We start from the raw sequence: 21,201 nt of genomic DNA, 5'->3' as shown, positions 1-21,201 counted from the left end.
GGGAACAATGGAGCCTACTGGGGAGCTACTGGTTTATACTGGGGGGCACTGGGAGCCAATAGAGGCTCCTGCGGAGCTACTGGTTTATACTGGGAGGCAATGGGGAGCAATGGAATCTACTGGGGAGCTACTGGTTTATACTGGGGAGCAATGGAGGCTACTGGTGAGCTACTGGTTTATACTGGGAGGTAATGGGGAGCAATGGAGCCTACTGGGGAGCTACTGGTTTATACTGGTGGGCAATGGAGGCTATTGGGGAGCTACTGATTTATACTGGGGGCACTGGGAGCTAATAGGAGGCTACTGGGGAGCTACTGGTTTATACTGGGGGGCACTGGGGAACAATGGAGCCTACTGGGGAGCTACTGGTTTATACTGGTGGGAACTGGGGAACAATGGGAGCTACTGGGGAGCTACTGGTTTATACTGGTGGGCAATGGAGGCTACTGGGGAGCTACTGGTTTATACTGGGGGGCACTGGGAGCCAATAGAGGCTCCTGCGGAGCTACTGGTTTATACTGGGAGGCAATGGGGAGCAATGGAGGCTACTGGTGAGCTGCTGGTTTATACTGGGAGGTAATGGGGAGCAATGGAGCCTACTGGGGAGCTACTGGTTTATACTGGTGGGCAATGGAGGCTATTGGGGAGCTACTGATTTATACTGGGGGCACTGGGAGCCAATAGGAAGCTACTGGGGAGCTACTGGTTTATACTGGGGGGCACTGGGGAACAATGGAGCCTACTGGGGAGCTACTGGTTTGTACTGGGAGGTAATGGGGAGCAATGGAGCCTACTGGGGAGCTACTGGTTTATACTGGTGGGCAATGGAGGCTATAGAGGAGCTACTGGTTTATACTGGGGGGCACTGGAAGCCAATAGGAGGCTACTGGGGAGCTACTGGTTTATACTGGGAGGTAATGGGGAGCAATGGAGCCTACTGGGGAGCTACTGGTTTATACTGGTGGGCAATGGAGGCTATTGGGGAGCTACTGATTTATACTGGGGGCACTGGGAGCCAATAGGAGGCTACTGGGGAGCTACTGGTTTATACTGGGGGGCACTGGGGAACAATGGAGCCTACTGGGGAGCTACTGGTTTGTACTGGGAGGTAATGGGGAGCAATGGAGCCTACTGGGGAGCTACTGGTTTATACTGGTGGGCAATGGAGGCTATAGAGGAGCTACTGGTTTATACTGGGGGGCACTGGGAGCCAATAGGAGGCTACTGGGGAGCTACTGGTTTATACTGGGAGTCAATGGGTAGCAATGGAGTGTACTGGGGAGCTACTGGTTCATACTGGGGAGCACTGGAGGCTATTGGGGAGGTACTGATTTATACTGGGGGCACTGGGAGCCAATAGGAGGCTACTGGGGAGCTACTGGTTTATACTGGTGGGAACTGGGGAGCAATGGGAGCTACTGGGGAGCTACTGGTTTATACTGGTTTATACTGGGGAACAATGGGGGCTACTGGGAAGCTACTGGTTTATACTGGGGAGCACTGGGGAGCAATGGAGGCTACTGGGGAGCTACTGGTTTATGCTGGGGGGCAATGGAGGCTATAGGGGAGCACACGGCGCCACCAGCAGGGGGCGACATCTCCTCGCCACACCTCCCAGCATGCCTTGCGGCACCCCCCCTCTGTCTTCCGCCACACCTCCTAGCATGCCTTGCGGCAGACACCCCCCTTCTGCCACACCTCCCAGCATGCCTTGCGGCACCCCTCTGTCTTCCGCCACACCTCCCAGCATGCCTTGCGGCAGCCACATTCCCGGCACACCTCCCAGCATGCCTTGCGACAGCCCAATCTCTATTCCGCCACGCCTCCCAGCATGCCTTGCGATAGCCCCTCTGGTTTCCACCACACCTCCCAGCATACCTAGCGGCAGACACCCCCCCTTTTCCGCCACGCCTCCCAGCATGCCTTGCGGTAGACCCCTTTTCCACCACACCTCCCAGCATGCCTTACGGCAGGCCGCCTTTCCGGCACACCTCCCAGCATGCCTTGCGACAGATTACGGTTTTTTTCCGCCACACCTCCCAGCATGCCTTGCGGCAGCCCCCTCTCTTTTCCCCCACACCTCCCGTCATGCCCCGCGGCCGGGCGGGTCTATGGAGCCCCGCACTGTCCAATAGGAGCGCCCACCTCCCCTTCTTCCTGACGTGGATTGGTGCAGAGCGCTGGCCAATGGGAGCGCGGAGGAGCCGAGCGGGGGCCAATGGGGGCGGAGGGGCGGGGCAAAGCGGCGAGTGGCGGCAACGGCGGAGGAGGATGGACGCGGAGCGGGAGATCCGACGTGAGTGCGGCCTGCACCGGGCTCTATGGGGCTCTATGGGGCTCTGTGGGGCTCTATGGGGCTCTATGGGGCTCTATGGGGCTCAATGAGGGTCTATGGGGCTCAACAGCGCCCGGCCTCTCGTAACTGGGCTAAACTGGGCCTTAACGGAGCGTCCGCGGCCTGTACCGGGCCTTCACTGGGCCCTAACGGGGGTTACGGAGCCTCCGTCGGCCTGGACGGGGTTGAACCGGGCTCACCCGGTGCTTAAACGGGCTGAAAGGGCCTCAACGGGGGCTTAATGGGGGTAAATCAGGCCCTAAGGGGGCTTAAAGGGCATTAATGGGGGTAAATCAGGCCCTAGGTGAGCTTAAAGGGCATTAATGGGGGTAAATCAGGCCCTGAGTGGGCTTAAAGTGCATTAATGGGGGTAAATCAGGCCCTAAGTGAGCTTAAAGGGCATTAATGGGGGTAAATCAGGCCCTAAGTGGGCTTAAAGGGCATTAATGGGGGTAAATCAGACCCTGAGTGGGCTTAAAGGGCATTAATGGGGGTAAATCAGGCCCTAAATGGGCTTAAAGGGCATTAATGGGGGTAAATCAGGCCCTAAATGAGCTTAAAGGGCATTAATGGGGATAAATCAGGCCCTGAGTGGGCTTAAAGGGCATTAATGGGGGTAAATCAGGCCCTGAGTGGGTTTAAAGGGCATTAATGGGGGTAAATCAGGCCCTGAGTGGGCTTAAAGGGCATTAATGGGGGTAAATCAGGCCCTGAGTGGGTTTAAAGGGCATTAATGGGGGTAAATCAGGCCCTGAGTGGGTTTAAAGGGCATTAATGGGGGTAAATCAGGCCCTGAGTGGGCTTAAAGGGCATTAATGGGGGTAAGTCAGGCCCTGAGTGGGTTTAAAGGGCATTAATGGGGGTAAATCAGGCCCTGAGTGGGTTTAAAGGGCATTAATGGGGGTAAATCAGGCCCTAAATGGGCTTAAAGGGCATTAATGGGGGTAAATCAGGCCCTAAATGAGCTTAAAGGGCATTAATGGGGGTAAATCAGGCCCTGAGTGGGCTTAAAGGGCATTAATGGGGGTAAATCAGGCCCTGAGTGGGTTTAAAGGGCATTAATGGGGGTAAATCAGGCCCTGAGTGGGCTTAAAGGGCATTAATGGGGGTAAATCAGGCCCTGAGTGGGCTTAAAGGGCATTAATGGGGGTAAATCAGGCCCTGAGTGGGTTTAAAGGGCATTAATGGGGGTAAATCAGGCCCTGAGTGGGCTTAAAGGGCATTAATGGGGGTAAATCAGGGTTTAATGGGGCTTAACCAGGTCCTAACTGGGCTAAACTGGTTTTAACTGGTGTGTGTGGGGCCTCATTCCCATCTTAAACCCCCAATTGAGGTTCCACTGAGCCCCCACCCTTTAGACACCATTGGTCCCCCCCATATATGGGGTGCCCCCCATGGGTACTCCACCCCTTTAGACCCCATTGGGGTCCCTCCCCATTTATGGGGTGCCCCCCCTTTAGACCCCATTGGGCCCCCCCCTCCATTTATGGGGTGTCCCCCATGGGTCCTCTCCCCTTAGACCCCATTTGGCCATGCCCCTCCATTTATGGGGTATCCCCCATTGGAGCCCCCCCTTTGACCCCATTGGGGTCCTCCCCATTTATAGGGTGTCCCCCATTCGAGCCCCCCCTGTTTGACCCCATACGGTGCCCCTGCATTTATGGGGTGTCATCCCCCCCATTTACACCCCATAGGGGTCCCCCGACCCATTTATGGGGTGTCCCCCATGGTTCCCCCCCCTTTACACCCCATTGGGGTCCCCCCACCCATTTATGGGGTATCCCCCATTGGAGCCCCCCCTTTGACCCCATTGGGGCCCCCCCACCCATTTATGGGGTGTCTCCCATGGGTGCCCTCCCCCCCCCTTTAGACCCCATTAGGGTCCCTCCCCATTTATGGGGTACCCCAACCTTTAGACCCCATTGGGGTCCCCCACCCCCATTTAAGGGCTGTTCCCCATAGATGTCCCCCCTTTACCCCCACTGAGGCCACCCCCCCATTTATGGGGTGTTGTTCCCCCACCTTTTGACCCCATTGGGACCCCCCCACCCCATTTATGGGATATCCCCCATGGGTGCCCCCCCATTAGACCCCATAGGGGTCCCCTCCCCATCTATGGGGTGCCCCCCATGGGTCCCCCCCCTCTTTTCCCCCCTTAGAGCTGCAGAAGGCCAAGGCCAAGGCCCAGCGCGGCGGCCACGCGGTGGAGGAGGCTGCGCTCTGCAACCAACTGGGAGAGATCCTGGCCAGCCACGGTGAGCGGGATAACGGCACCGGGATGCGGGGATAACGGCACCGGGATAGCGGGATAGCGGCACCGGGATACGGGGATAACGGCACCGGGATGCGGGGATAACGGGACCGGGATACGGGGATAACGGCACCGAGATAGCGGGATAACGGCACCGGGATAGCGGGATAGCGGCACCGGGATGCGGGGATAACGGGACTGGAATGCAGGGATAACGGGACCGGGTTGCGGGGATAACGGCACCGGGATAGCGGGATAACGGGCCCGGGATGCAGGGATAATGGCACCGGGATAGCGGGATAACGGCACCGGAATGCAGGGATAACGGCACCGGGATACAGGGATAACGGGACCAGGATAGCGGGATAACGGCACTGGGATGCGGGGATAAGGGGACCGGGATAGCGGGATAACGGCACCGGGATAGGGGGATAACGGCACCGGGATGCGGGGATAACGGGACCGGGATAGCGGCACCGGGATGCAGGGATAGCGGGATAACGGGACCGGGATGCGGGGAGAACGGCACCAGGATGCAGGAATAACAGCGCCGGGATGTGGGGATAATGGGACCGGGGTAGTGGCACCGGGATGCGGGGATAACGGCACCGGGATAGGGGGATAACGGCACCGGGATGCAGGGATAACGGCACCGGGATAGCGGGATAACGGCACTGGGATGCAGGGATAACGGCACCGGGATAGCGGGATAACGGGACCGGGATAGCGGGATAACGGGACCGGGATAGCGGGATAACGGCACCGGGATAGCGGGATAACGGGACCGGGATAGCGGGATAACGGGACCGGGATACAGGGATAACGGCACCGGGATAACGGGACCGGGATGCGGGGATAACGGCACCGGGATACGGGGATAACGGCACCAGGATAGCGGGATAGCGGGACCGGGATGCGGGGATAACGGGACCAGGATACGGGGATAATGGCACCGGGATACGGGGATAACGGCACCGGGATACAGGGATAACGGCACCGGGATGTGGGGATAACGGCGCGGGGATAATGGCACCGGGATGCGGGGATAACAGGACCGGGATAGTGGGATAACAGCGACTGTGATACAGGGATAACAGTAATCAGGATGCAAGGATAACATCCGGGATACAGGGATAAGGACCAGGTTGCAGGGATAACAGCAACCGGGATGCAGGGATAACGACTGGGATCCAGGGATAACAACAGGGATAACAGGCGGGATCCAGGGATAACAACAGGGATAACAACTGGGACCCAGGGATAACAACTGGGATCCAGGGATAACAACCGGGATCCAGGGATAACAACCGGGAACCAGGGATAACAACTGGGATAACAACTGGGATCCAGGGATAACAACTGGGATAACAACCGGGATCCAGGGATAACCGGGATGCAGGGATAACAACAGGGATAACAACTGGGATGCAGGGATAACAACAGGGATAACAGCTGGGATCCAGGGATAGCAACAGGGATAACAGCTGGGATCCAGGGATAACAACAGAGATAACAACCAGGACCCAGGTATAACAACTGGGATGCAGGGATAACAACAGGGATAACAACTGGGATGCAGGGATAACAACAGGGATAACAACCGGGATCCAGGGATAACAACTGGGATCCAGGGATAACGACCCCCGGGATCTATGGATAAGCCCCCCCTCCCCAACCCCACTCTGTGCCATTCCCCCCCCCATAGGCCGCTATGAGGAGGCCCTGGAGGAGCACCGGGAGGAGCTGCGGCTGCTGGAGGGCGCCGGGGACCGCTTGGGCTGCGCCATCGCCCACCGCAAGATCGGCGAGCGCCTGGCGGAGCTGGAGCGGTACGGGGCTGCCCTGCAGGTACCGGAGCATCCGGAGCATCCCCGTGGTGCTGGTACCCACTGCATCCCCGTGGTGCTGGTACCCACTGCATCCCGGTGGCGCTGGTACCCACTGCATCCCCGTGGCGCTGGTACCCACTGCATCCCCGTGGTGCTGGTACCCACTGCATCCCCGTGGTGCTGGTACCCGCTGCATCCCCGTGGCGCTGGTACCCACTGCATCCCCGTGGTGCTGGTACCCACTGCATCCCTGTGGTGCTGGTACCCACTGCATCCTCGTGGTGCTGGTACCCACTGCATCCCTGTGGCGCTGGTACCCACTGCATCCTCGTGGTGCTGGTAGCCACTGCATCCCTGTGGTGCTGGTACCCACTGCATCCCTGTGGTGCTGGTACCCGCTGCATCCCTGTGGTGCTGGTACCCACTGCATCCCTGTGGTGCTGGTACCCACTGCATCCCCGTGGTGCTGGTACCCACTGCATCCTCGTGGTGCTGGTACCCACTGCATCCCCGTGGTGCTGGTACCCACTGCATCCCCGTGGTGCTGGTACCCACTGCATCCCCGTGGTGCTGGTACCCACTGCATCCCCGTGGTGCTGGTACCCACTGCATCCCCGTGGTGCTGGTACCCACTGCATCCCCGTGGCGCTGGTACCCACTGCATCCCCGTGGCGCTGGTACCCACTGCATCCCCGTGGTGCTGGTACCCGCTGCATCCCCGTGGTGCTGGTACCCGCTGCATCCCCGTGGTGCTGGTACCCACTGCATCCCCGTGGCGCTGGTACCCACTGCATCCCTGTGGTGCTGGTACCCACTGCATCCCGGTGGTGCTGGTACCCACTGCATCCCCGTGGTGCTGGTACCCACTGCATCCTCGTGGTGCTGGTACCCACTGCATCCCGGTGGTGCTGGTACCCACTGCATCCCCGTGGTGCTGGTACCCACTGCATCCCGGTGGTGCTGGTACCCACTGCATCCCCGTGGTGCTGGTACCCACTGCATCCCCGTGGTGCTGGTACCCACTGCATCCTCGTGGCGCTGGTACCCACTGCATCCTCGTGGTGCTGGTACCCACTGCATCCCTGTGGTGCTGGTACCCACTGCATCCCCGTGGCGCTGGTACCCACTGCATCCTCGTGGCGCTGGTACCCACTGCATCCCTGTGGTGCTGGTACCCACTGCATCCCCGTGGTGCTGGTACCCACTGCATCCCCGTGGTGCTGGTACCCGCTGCATCCCCGTGGCGCTGGTACCCACTGCATCCCCGTGGTGCTGGTACCCACTGCATCCCTGTGGTGCTGGTACCCACTGCATCCTCGTGGTGCTGGTACCCACTGCATCCCTGTGGCGCTGGTACCCACTGCATCCTCGTGGTGCTGGTAGCCACTGCATCCCTGTGGTGCTGGTACCCACTGCATCCCTGTGGTGCTGGTACCCGCTGCATCCCTGTGGTGCTGGTACCCACTGCATCCCTGTGGTGCTGGTACCCACTGCATCCCCGTGGTGCTGGTACCCACTGCATCCTCGTGGTGCTGGTACCCACTGCATCCCCGTGGTGCTGGTACCCACTGCATCCCCGTGGTGCTGGTACCCACTGCATCCCCGTGGTGCTGGTACCCACTGCATCCCCGTGGTGCTGGTACCCACTGCATCCCCGTGGTGCTGGTACCCACTGCATCCCCGTGGCGCTGGTACCCACTGCATCCCCGTGGCGCTGGTACCCACTGCATCCCCGTGGTGCTGGTACCCGCTGCATCCCCGTGGTGCTGGTACCCGCTGCATCCCCGTGGTGCTGGTACCCACTGCATCCCCGTGGCACTGGTACCCACTGCATCCCTGTGGTGCTGGTACCCACTGCATCCCGGTGGTGCTGGTACCCACTGCATCCCCGTGGTGCTGGTACCCACTGCATCCTCGTGGTGCTGGTACCCACTGCATCCCGGTGGTGCTGGTACCCACTGCATCCCCGTGGTGCTGGTACCCACTGCATCCCGGTGGTGCTGGTACCCACTGCATCCCCGTGGTGCTGGTACCCACTGCATCCCCGTGGTGCTGGTACCCACTGCATCCTCGTGGTGCTGGTACCCACTGCATCCTCGTGGTGCTGGTACCCACTGCATCCCTGTGGTGCTGGTACCCACTGCATCCCCGTGGCGCTGGTACCCACTGCATCCTCGTGGCGCTGGTACCCACTGCATCCCTGTGGTGCTGGTACCCACTGCATCCCCGTGGTGCTGGTACCCACTGCATCCCCGTGGTGCTGGTACCCACTGCATCCCTGTGGTGCTGGTACCCACTGCATCCCCGTGGTGCTGGTACCCACTGCATCCCCGTGGTGCTGGTACCCACTGCATCCTCGTGGTGCTGGTACCCACTGCATCCCCGTGGTGCTGGTACCCACTGCATCCCCGTGGTGCTGGTACCCACTGCATCCTCGTGGTGCTGGTACCCACTGCATCCCCGTGGTGCTGGTACCCACTGCATCCCCGTGGTGCTGGTACCCACTGCATCCCCGTGGTGCTGGTACCCACAGCATCCCCGTGGCGCTGGTACCCACTGCATCCCTGTGGTGCTGGTACCCACTGCATCCCTGTGGTGCTGGTACCCACTGCATCCCCGTGGTGCTGGTACCCACTGCATCCTCGTGGTGCTGGTACCCACTGCATCCCCGTGGTGCTGGTACCCACTGCATCCTCGTGGTGCTGGTACCCACTGCATCCTGCCCTATTCTGCCCCATCCCCATGGTGCTGGTACCCACTGCATCCTGCCCTATTCTGCCCCATCCCCGTGGTGCTGGTACCCACTGCATCCTCGTGGTGCTGGTACCCACTGCATCCCCGTGGTGCTGGTACCCACTGCATCCCCGTGGTGCTGGTACCCACTGCATCCCCGTGGTGCTGGTACCCACAGCATCCCCGTGGCGCTGGTACCCACTGCATCCCTGTGGTGCTGGTACCCACTGCATCCCTGTGGTGCTGGTACCCACTGCATCCCCGTGGTGCTGGTACCCACTGCATCCTCGTGGTGCTGGTACCCACTGCATCCCCGTGGTGCTGGTACCCACTGCATCCTCGTGGTGCTGGTACCCACTGCATCCTGCCCTATTCTGCCCCATCCCCATGGTGCTGGTACCCACTGCATCCTGCCCTATTCTGCCCCATCCCCGTGGTGCTGGTACCCACTGCATCCTCGTGGTGCTGGTACCCACTGCATCCCCGTGGTGCTGGTACCCACTGCATCCCCGTGGTGCTGGTACCCACTGCATCCCCGTGGTGCTGGTACCCACAGCATCCCCGTGGCGCTGGTACCCACTGCATCCCTGTGGTGCTGGTACCCACTGCATCCCTGTGGTGCTGGTACCCACTGCATCCCCGTGGTGCTGGTACCCACTGCATCCTCGTGGTGCTGGTACCCACTGCATCCCCGTGGTGCTGGTACCCACTGCATCCTCGTGGTGCTGGTACCCACTGCATCCTGCCCTATTCTGCCCCATCCCCATGGTGCTGGTACCCACTGCATCCTGCCCTATTCTGCCCCATCCCCATGGTGCTGGTACCCACCGCATCCTTTCCTATTCTGCCCCATATTCATGGTGCTGGTGTCCACTGCATCCTGCCCTATTCGGCCCCATCCCCTTGGTGCTGGTACCCACTGCATCCTGCCCTATTTTGCCCCATCCCCATGGAGCTGGTACCCACTGCATCCTGCTCTGTGCTGGGGCGTCCCCATGGTGCTGGTACCCACTGCATCCTGCCCTATTCTGCCCCATCCCCGTGGCGCTGGTACCCACTGCATCCCTGTGGCGCTGGTACCCACTGCATCCTCGTGGTGCTGGTACCCACTGCAACCCTGTGGTGCTGGTACCCACTGCATCCCCGTGGTGCTGGTACCCACTGCATCCCCGTGGTGCTGGTACCCACAGCATCCCCTTGGTGCTGGTACCCACTGCATCCCCGTGGTGCTGGTACCCACTGCATCCCCTTGGTGCTGGTACCCACTGCATCCCCGTGGTGCTGGTACCCACTGCATCCCTGTGGTGCTGGTACCCACAGTATCCCCGTGACGCTGGTACCCACCGCATCCTGCCCTATTCTGCCCCATCCCCATGGTGCTGGTACCCACTGCATCCTGCCCTATTCTGCCCCATCCCCATGGTGCTGGTACCCACCGCATCCTGCCCTATTCTGCCCCATCCCCATGGTGCTGATACCCACTGCATCCCCGTGGCGCTGGTACCCACTGCATCCTGCCCTGTGCTGGAGCATCCCCATGGTGCTGGTCCCACTGTGTCCTTTCCTATTCTGCCCCATCCCCATGGTGCTGGTACCCACTGCATCCCCGTGGTGCTGGTACCCACTGCGTCCCCGTGGTGCTGGTACCCACTGCATCCCCGTGGTGCTGGTACCCACTGCATCCCTGTGGTGCTGGTACCCACAGCATCCCCGTGACGCTGGTACCCACCGCATCCTGCCCTATTCTGCCCCATCCCCATGGTGCTGGTACCCACTGCATCCTGCCCTATTCTGCCCCATCCCCATGGTGCTGGTACCCACCGCATCCTGCCCTATTCTGCCCCATCCCCATGGTGCTGATACCCACTGCATCCCCGTGGCGCTGGTACCCACTGCATCCTGCCCTGTGCTGGAGCATCCCCATGGTGCTGGTCCCACTGTGTCCTTTCCTATTCTGCCCCATCCCCATGGTGCTGGTACCCACTGCATCCCCATGGCGCTGCATCCTGCCCTGTGATGGGGCATCCCCATGGTGCTGGTACCCACCGCATCCTGCCCTATTCTGCCCCATCCCCATGGCGCTGGTACCCACCGCATCCTGCCCTATTCTGCCCCATCCCCATGGTGCTGGTACCCACTGCATCCTGCCCTATCCTGCCCCATCCCCATGGTGCTGGTACCCACTGCATCCTGCCCTATTCTGCCCCATCGCCACGGTGCTGGTACCCACTGCATCCTGCCCTATCCTGCCCCATCCCCATGGTGCTGGTACCCACCGCATCCTGCCCTGTGCTGCCCCATCCCCATGGTGCTGGTACCCACCGCATCCTGCCCTGTGCTGCCCCATCCCCATGGTGCTGGTTCCACTGCATCCTGCCCTATTCTGCCCCATCCCCATGGTGCTGGTACCCACTGCATCCTGCCCTGTGCTGCCCCATCCCCATGGTGCTGGTACCCACCGCATCCTGCCCTATTCTGCCCCATCGCCACGGTGCTGGTACCCACTGCATCCTGCCCTATTCTGCCCCATCCCCATGGTGCTGGTACCCACCGCATCCTGCCCTGTGCTGGAGCATCCCCATGGTGCTGGTACCCACCGCATCCTGCCCTATTCTGCCCCATCCCCATGGTGCTGGTACCCACCGCATCCTGCCCTATTCTGCCCCATCCCCATGGTGCTGGTACCCACCGCATCCTGCCCTATCCTGCCCCATCCCCATGGTGCTGGTACCCACCGCATCCTGCCCTATTCTGCCCCATCCCCATGGTGCTGGTACCCACCGCATCCTGCCCTATTCCGCCCCATCGCCACGGTGCTGGTACCCACTGCATCCTGCCCTATTCTGCCCCATCCCCATGGTGCTGGTACCCACCGCATCCTGCCCTATTCTGCCCCATCCCCATGGTGCTGGTACCCACCGCATCCTGCCCTATTCTGCCCCATCCCCATGGTGCTGGTACCCACCGCATCCTGCCCTATCTTGCCCCATCCCCACGGTGCTGGTACCCACCGCATCCTGCCCTATCCTGCCCCTTTCCGGTGGCGCTCAGCACCCTTTCCTACCTCTCTTTTCCCAGCACCAAGAGCAGCACCTGGAGCTGGCGCGGGCGCTGGGCGACCACACGGAGCAGCAGCGGGCCTGGGCCACCCTGGGCCGGACCCACATGTTCATAGGGGAGAGCGGCGAGGAGCCGGGGGCGCTGGATGAGGCCCAAAGGGCTTTCCACACCAGTTTGGCCATCGTGGAGGAGAGGCTGGAAGGTGCTGGGGTCTCAGTGTTGAGGGAAGGGGGTGCTGGGTGCTGTGCGCCCATGGGTGCTGAGCCCCGGCGGTGGGTGCAGGATGGGTGCCGCGGAGGGAGGTGCTGGAGATGAAGGCTCGGCTCTTCCTCAACCTGGCGTTGGTGAGCGACTGCCGGAAGGAGCCGGAGCTGAGGGAGCGGTACCTGAGGAGGAGCATCTTCCTGGCGGAGTAGGGAGATGGGATTGGGAATGATGGGATGGGGGTGATGGGATTGGGGTGATGGGATGGGGGGAGATGGGATTGGGAATGATGGGATTGGGAATGATGGGATGGGGGGAGATGGGATTGGGAATGATGGGATTGGGGTGATGGGATTGGGGTGATGGGATTGGGAATGATGGGATGGGGGGAGATGGGATTGGGAATGATGGGATGGGGGGTGATGGGATTGGGGAGATGGGATTGGGAATGATGGGATGGGGGGTGATGGGATTGGGGAGATGGGATTGGGGTGATGGGATGGGGGGAGATGGGATGGAGGTGATGGGATTGGGAATGATGGGGTAGGAGATGATGGGATCTGGAATGGTGGGATTGGGAATGATGGGATGTGGGAATGGGTTTGATGGGATGTGGGAATGGATTTGATGGGATGTGGGAAGGGGTTTGATGGGATGTGGGAATGGATTTGATGGGATGTGGGAAGGGGTTTGATGGGATGTGGGAAGGGATTTGATGGGATGTGGGAATGGATTTGATGGGATGTGGGAAGGGGTTTGATGGGATGTGGGAAGGGATTTGATGGGATGTGGGAATGGATTTGATGGGATGTGGGAATGGATTTGATGGGATGTGGGAACGGATTTGGTGGGATGTGGGAATGGATTTGATGGGATGTGGGAGTGGATTTGATGGGATGTGGGAGTGGATTTGATGGGATGTGGGAAGAGGTTGAGGTGGGATCTGGGAATGATGAGATCTGGAAGCGGGTTGGGGTTAGCCTTAGGTTTACGGTTAAGGTGGGGGGATCCCATGGGTGCTGCTGTACCCATGCAGGCGGTGGGGGTCCCATTGGTGCTGGAGTCCCATGGGTGCTGTGGTCCCATGGGTGATGTGGTCCCATGGGTGCTGTGGTCCCATGGGTGATGTGGTCCCATGGGTGATGTGCTCCCATGGGTGATGTGCTCCCATGGGTGCCATGGTCCCATGGGTGATGTGGTCCCATGGGTGCTGCTGTCCCATGGGTGCCGCTGTCCCCGCAGGCAGGGGGGGCTGCAGGAGGACCTGTACCGGGCGCACTTCAACCGCGGCTCCATCCTGCTGCGGGACGGGGACCACGGCGGGGCCCTGCGGAGCCTGAGCCGCGCTCGGGAGAGCGCCCGGAGCCTGCGGGACCGGGCCCTGGAGAGCGAGAGCTGCGCCAGCTCCGCACGGGTACGGGGACACCCAGCACCCAGCTCCCAGCACCCAACCCAACACCCAACCCAGCGCCCAACACCCAGCACCAACACCCAACACCCAGCGCCCAACACCCAGCACCAACACCCAGCACCCAACACCCAGCACCAACACCCAACACCCAACACCCAGCGCCCAACACCCAGCACCAACACCCAACACCCAGCGCCCAACACCCAGCACCAACACCCAACACCCAGCACCCAACACCCAACCCAGCACCCAACCCAACACCCAACCCAGCGCCCAACACCCAGCACCAACACCCAACACCCAGCGCCCAACACCCAGCGCCCAACACCCAGCACCAACACCCAACACCCAGCACCCAACACCCAGCACCCAACACCCAGCACCCAACACCCAACCCAGCACCCAACCCAACACCCAACCCAGCGCCCAACACCCAGCACCAACACCCAACACCCAGCATCCAACACCCAGCACCCAACACCCAACCCAGCACCCAGCACCCACCCAACACCCAGCACCCAGCACCAACACCCAACACCCAGCACCCAGCACCCAACCCAACACCCAGCACCCAACACCCAGCACCCAGCACCCAACACCCAGCACCCAACACCCAACCCAGCGCCCAACACCCAGCACCAACACCCAACACCCAACACCCAACCCAGCACCCAACACCCAACCCAGCACCCAACACCCAGCGCCCAACACCCAGCACCAACACCCAACACCCAGCACCCAACCCAACACCCAGCACCCAACACCCAGCACCCAACACCCAGCACCCAACACCCAACCCAGCACCCAACACCCAACCCAGCGCCCAACACCCAGCACCAACACCCAACACCCAGCATCCAACACCCAGCACCCAACACCCAACCCAGCACCCAGCACCCAACCCAACACCCAGCACCCAGCACCAACACCCAGCACCCAGCACCCAACCCAACACCCAGCACCCAACACCCAGCACCCAGCACCCAACACCCAGCACCCAACACCCAACCCAGCGCCCAACACCCAGCACCAACACCCAACACCCAACACCCAACCCAGCACCCAACACCCAACCCAGCACCCAACACCCAGCGCCCAACACCCAGCACCAACACCCAACACCCAGCACCCAACCCAACACCCAGCACCCAACACCCAGCACCCAACACCCAACCCAGCACCCAGCACCCAACACCCAACCCAGCGCCCAACACCCAGCACCAACACCCAAAACCCAGCATCCAGCACCCAGCACCCAACCCAACACCCAGCACCCAGCACCCAACACCCAGCACCAACACCCAGCACCAGCATCCAGCACCAGCACCCAACACCCAGCACCAGCACCCAACCCAACACCCAGCATCCAGCACCAGCACCCAGCACCCAACCCAGCACCAGCACCCAGCACCCAACCCAACACCCAGCATCCAGCACCAGCACCCAACACCCAGCATCCAGCACCCAGCACCCAACCCAGCACCAGCACCCAGCATCCAGCACCCAGCCCAGCCCTGCGTCCCTCATCCCATCCCCCATCCCTGCATCCCCCATCCCATCCCCTGTCCCATCCCTGCATCCCCCATCCCAGCCCTGCATCCCTCATCCCCCATCCCATCCCTGCAGCCCCCATCCCATCCCTTATCCCATCCCTCCCCATCCCATCCCTGCGCCCCATCGCCCCCTTCACCCCTGTTGCCCCCCAGAGCCTCCATAGCCCCATTGTTCCCCATAGCCCCATTGTTCCCCATCACCCCTGTTACCCCCATTGCCACCCCAGCCTCCATCACCCCCCATAGCCCCATTGTTCCCTGTTACCCCCGTTGCCCCCCATAGCCTCCATCACCCCCACAGCCCCATTGTTCTCCATCACCCCTGTTACCCCCATTGCCCCCCATAGCCTCCATCACCCCCCTCACCCCATAGCCTCCATCACACCCCATAGCCCCACTGTTCCCTATTCTCCCCATCACCCCCCTCACCCCATAGCCTCCATCACACCCCATAGCCCCCATCACCTCCATTGCCCCCCATAGCCCCGTTGTTCCCCATCACCCCTGTTACCCCCATTGCCCCCCCAGCCTCCATCACCCCCCATAGCCCCATTGTTCCCTGTTACTCCCATTGCCCCCCATAGCCTCCATCACCCCCACAGCCCCGTTGTTCTCCATCACCCCTGTTACCCCCATTGCCTCCCATAGCCTCCATCACACCCCATAGCCCCACTGTTCCCCATTGCTCCCCATCGTCCCCATCATGCCCCTCACCCCATAGCCTCCATCACACCCCATAGCCCTGTTGTTCCCCATCACCCCCCTCACCCCATAGCCTCCATCACTCCCCATAGCCCCACTGTTCCCCATCACCCCCATAGCCCCCCATAGCCTCCATCACCCCCCATAGCCCCGCTGTTCCCCATCACCCCCATTGCCCCCCATAGCCCCTCTCTCCCCACAGGTGTTCCTGGCCCTGGGGGACTTCGCTGCGGCCCGGCGCTCTCTCCGGCAGGCCCATGCCCTGGGCCCGCGGCAGCCGCGGCACCGGCACCAAGTGCGCGCCGACCTCCGCTACGGTGAGGGGGGGCCCAAGGCCCCAGTGACGTCATCAAGCCCTCAATGATGTCATCAAACCATCAATGATGTCATCAAGCCCCCAATGACGTCCCTAAGCCCTCAATGACATCATCAAACCCTCAATGATGTCATCAAGCCCCCAATGATGTCATCAAGCCCCCAATGACATCCCCAAGGCCCTAAAGACTCCCCAAGGCCCCAGTGATGTCCCCAAGCCCTCAATGGCGCCCCCAAGGCCTCAGTGACATCATCAAGCCCCCAATGACGTCCCCAACCCCCCAATGATGCCCCCATAGGTTCCAAAGATGTCCCCAAGGCCCCAATGACGTCATCAAGCCCTCAGTGATGTCATCAAACCATCAATGATGTCATCAAACCCCCAATGATGCCCCCAATGACGTCCCCAAGGCCCCAAAGACTCCCCAAGCCCTCAATGACATCATCAAACCCTCAATGACGTCATCAAGCCCCCAATGACATCCCCAAGGCCCCAAAGACTCCCCAAGCCCTCAATGACGCCCCCAAGGCCTCAATGACGTCAAGCCCTCAATGATGTCATCAAGCCCCCAATGACATCCCCAAGGCCCCAGTGACGTCATCACGCCCTCAGTGATGTCATCAAACCATCAATGATGTCATCAAGCCCCCAATGACGTCCCCAAGGCCCCAAAGACTCCCAAGCCCTCAATGACATCATCAAACCCTCAATGATGTCATCAAGCCCTCAATGATGTCATCAAACCATCAATGACGTCATTAAGCCCCCAATGACATCCCCAAGGCCCCAAAGACTCCCCAAACCCTCAATGACGTTGTCAAGCCCCCAATGACGTCATCAAGCCCCCAATGACATCCCCAAGGCCCCAAAGACTCCCCAAGGCCCCAGTGATGTCCCCAAGGCCTCAATGACGCCCCCAAGGCCTCAATGACGTCATCAAGCCCTCAATGATGTCATCAAGCCCCCAATGAAGTCCCCAACCCCCCAGTGACGCCCCCTTAGCCCCCAATGACGCCCCCATAGGTTCCAAAGACCTCCCCTAGGCCCCAGTGACGTCATCAAGCCCTCAGTGACTTCCCCAGGCCTCCAATGACATCATCAAGCTCTCAATGATGTCATCAAGCCCTCAATGACGTTGCCAAGCCCCCATTGACGTCCCCAAGACGCAATGACTTCCCATAGGTCCCAATGACGTCCCCACAGCCCCAATGACATCCCTATAGCCCCCCAATGACATCCCCATAGCCCCCCAATGACATCCCCATAGCCCCAATGACATCCCCATAGCCCCCCAATGACATCCCAATAGCCCCCCAATGACGTCCCCATAGCCCCCCAATGACATCCCCATAGGCCCCCAATGACATCCCCATAGCCCCCAATGACGTCCCCATAGCCCCCAATGATGTCCCTACACCCCCAGTGAAGTCCTCGTAGCCCCCCAATGACGTCCCCACACCCCCAATGACGTCCCCATAGCCCCCCAATGACATCCCCATAGGCCCCAATGACGTCCCCATAGCCCCCAATGACGTCCCCATAGCCCCCAATGACATCCCCACACCCCCAATGACGTCCCCATAGGCCCCAATGACGTCCCCATAGCCCCCACTGACATCCCCATAGCCCCAATGACATCCCCATAGCCCCCACTGACACCCCCCATAGCCCCCAATGACATCCCCATAGCCCCCAATGACCCCCCCCCATAGCCCCCCATGGGTCCCCCCCCTCCATAACCCCATTGCCCCCCCTCCCCCATAGCCCCCAATGGGTCCCTGTCCCCCCCATAACCCCATTGACCCCCTCCCCATAGCCCCCAATGGGTCCCCGTCCCCCCATAACCCCCTTGTCCCCCTCCCCATAGCCCCCAATGGGTCCCCGTCCCCCCCATAACCCCCTTGCCCCCCTCCCGATACCCCCAATGGGTCCCCGTCCCCCCATAACCCCATTGCCTCCCCTCCCCATAGCCCCCAATGGGTCCCCGTCCCCCCCAACCCCATTGCCCCCCCTCCCCATAGCCCCCAATGGGTCCCTGTCCCCCCCCATAACCCCCTTGCCCCCCTCCCCATAGCCCCCCACTGACATCCCCATAGCCCCCAATGGGTCCCCGTCCCCCCCATAACCCCATTGCCTCCCCTCCCCATAGCCCCCAATGGGTCCCTGCCCCCCCCATAACCCCCTTGCCCCCCCTCCCCATAGCCCCCAATGGGTCCCCGTCCCCCCCATAACCCCATAGCCCCCACTGACATCCCCATAGCCCCCAATGGGTCCCCCCCAACCCCATTGCCCCCCCTCCCCATACCCCCAATGGGTCCCTGTCCCCCCCATAACCCCATTGCCCCCCCTCCCCATAGCCCCCAATGGGTCCCCCCCCATAATCCCATTGACCCCCTCCCCATAGCCCCCAATGGGTCCCCGTCCCCCCCCTAACCCCATTGCCCCCTCCCCATAGCCCCCAATGGGTCCCCATCCCCCCCCAACCCCATTGCCCCCCCTCCACATAGCCCCCAATGGGTCCCCGTCCCCCCCCATAACCCCCTTGCCCCCCTCCCCATAGCCCCCCACTGACATCCCCATAGCCCCCAATGGGTCCCCGTCCCCCCCCATAACCCCCTTGCACCCCTCCCCATAGCCCCCCACTGACATCCCCATAGCCCCCTGTGGGTCCCCGTCCCCCCATAACCCCCTTGTCCCCCCTCCCATAGCCCCCAATGGGTCCCCGTCCCCCCATAACCCCCTTGTCCCCCTCCCGATACCCCCCAATGGGTCCCCGTCCCCCCCATAACCCCCTTGTCCCCCTCCCCATAGCCCCCAATGGGTCCCCGTCCCCCCCATAACCCCCTTGCCCCCCTCCCCATAGCCCCCAATGGGTCCCCGTCCCCCCATAACCCCTTGTCCCCCTCCCCATAGCCCCCAATGGGTCCCCGTCCCCCCCATAACCCCCTTGTCCCCCTCCCCATAGCCCCCAATGGGTCCCTGTCCCCCCCATAACCCCCTTGTCCCCCTCCCCATAGCCCCCAATGGGTCCCCGTCCCCCCCATAACCCCCTTGTCCCCCTCCCCATAGCCCCCAATGGGTCCCCGTCCCCCCCCATAACCCCCTTGCCCCCCTCCCCATAGCCCCCAATGGGTCCCCCCCCATAACCCCATTGCCTCCCCTCCCCATAGCCCCCAATGGGTCCCCGTCCCCCCCCATAACCACCCCCTTGCCCCCCTCCCCATAGCCCCCCAATGGGTCCCCGTCCCCCCATAACCCCCTTGTCCCCCTCCCCATAGCCCCCAATGGGTCCCCGTCCCCCCCATAACCCCCTTGTCCCCCTCCCCATAGCCCCCAATGGGTCCCCGTCCCCCCCATAACCCCCTTGCCCCCCTCCCCATAGCCCCCAATGGGTCCCCGTCCCCCCCATAACCCCCTTGCCCCCCTCCCGATACCCCCCAATGGGTCCCTGTCCCCCCCATAACCCCCTTGCCCCCCTCCCCGATACCCCCCAATGGGTCCCCGTCCCCCCCATAACCCCCTTGTCCCCCTCCCCATAGCCCCCAATGGGTCCCCGTCCCCCCCAACCCCCTTGTCCCCCTCCCCATAGCCCCAATGGGTCCCCGTCCCCCCCATAACCCCCTTGTCCCCCTCCCCATAGCCCCCAATGGGTCCCCGTCCCCCCATAACCCCCTTGTCCCCCTCCCCATAGCCCCCAATGGGTCCCCGTCCCCCCATAACCCCCTTGGCCCCCTCCCCATAGCTCCCAATGGGTCCCTGTCCCCCCCATAACCCCCTTGCCCCCCTCCCCATAGCCCCCAATGGGTCCCCGTCCCCCCCATAACCCCCTTGCCCCCCTCCCGATACCCCCCAATGGGTCCCCGTCCCCCCCATAACCCCCTTGTCCCCCTCCCCATAGCCCCCAATGGGTCCCCATCCCCCCCATAACCCCCTTGCCCCCCTCCCCATAGCCCCCAATGGGTCCCCATCCCCCCCATAACCCCATTGCCCCCCTCCCCATTGCCCCCAATGGGTCCCCGTCCCCCCCCATAACCCCCTTGCCCCCCTCCCCATAGCCCCCAATGGGTCCCCCCCATAACCCCATTGCCTCCCCTCCCCATAGCCCCCAATGGGTCCCCGTCCCCCCCCATAACCCCCTTGTCCCCCTCCCCATAGCCACGCGGATGCTGCGGCTGCTGCAGGCGCTCGAGGGGGCCGGGGGGGACGCGGCGGCGGCGCTGCCCCTCTGCGAGCAGCTGGGGGACGCCTGCTCCCGGCGCGGCGACTACGGCAGGGCCCTGGGCTTCTACCAGAGGCAGGTGAGAGGGGGGCGCTCTGGGGCGCTGTGGGGCTCTGTGGGGCTCTATGGGGTTCTATGGGGTGTCTATGGGGCTCTGTCGAGTCTCTATGGTGTCTCTATGGGGGCTCTGTGGGTCTCTATGGGGTCCCTATGGGGCTCTATGGGGCTCTATGGGGCTCTATAGAGTCTCTATGGGGTCTCTGTGGGGCTCTATGGGGCTCTATGGGGTTCTATGGGGCTCTATAGAGTCTCTGTGGGTCTCTATGGGGTCTCTATGGGGCTCTATGGGTCTCTATGGGGTTCTATGGGGCTCTATAGAGTCTCTATGGGGTCTCTATGGGGTCTCTATGGGGCTCTATGGGGTTCTATGGGGCTCTATAGAGTCTCTATGGGGTCTCTATGGGGTCTCTATGGGGCTCTATGGGGTTCTATGGGGCTCTATAGAGTCTCTATGGGGTCTCTATGGGGTCTCTATGGGGCTCTGTGGGGTCTGTATGGGGCTCTATGGGGCTCTATGGGGTTCTATGG

General features: G+C 61.9%; 1 protein-coding gene across 1 annotated transcript; it reads left to right on the top strand.

Moving 5' to 3' along the window:
- Positions 1-1,959: 1,959 nt before the first annotated feature.
- Positions 1,960-20,692, top strand: LOC133264606 (tonsoku-like protein; the record flags this gene model as incomplete). The annotated part of the gene is made up of 8 exons (XM_061444439.1): positions 1,960-2,296; positions 4,495-4,590; positions 6,292-6,434; positions 12,227-12,410; positions 12,491-12,620; positions 13,655-13,826; positions 16,281-16,395; positions 20,550-20,692. Coding segments are annotated over exons 1-8 (1,320 nt in total), but the record flags the coding sequence as incomplete, so codon positions are not given.
- Positions 20,693-21,201: the final 509 nt, after the last annotated feature.

The sequence above is a fragment of the Pezoporus flaviventris genome, unplaced genomic scaffold, assembly GCF_033815535.1.
Source record: "Pezoporus flaviventris isolate CSIRO_AGI_PZ_B2104156 unplaced genomic scaffold, CSIRO_AGI_Pfla_v1 ptg000876l, whole genome shotgun sequence".
Lineage (NCBI taxonomy): Eukaryota > Metazoa > Chordata > Aves > Psittaciformes > Psittacidae > Pezoporus > Pezoporus flaviventris.
Note: the sequence above shows the minus strand (reverse complement) of the source record. Positions and strands in the feature narration are given on the sequence as shown.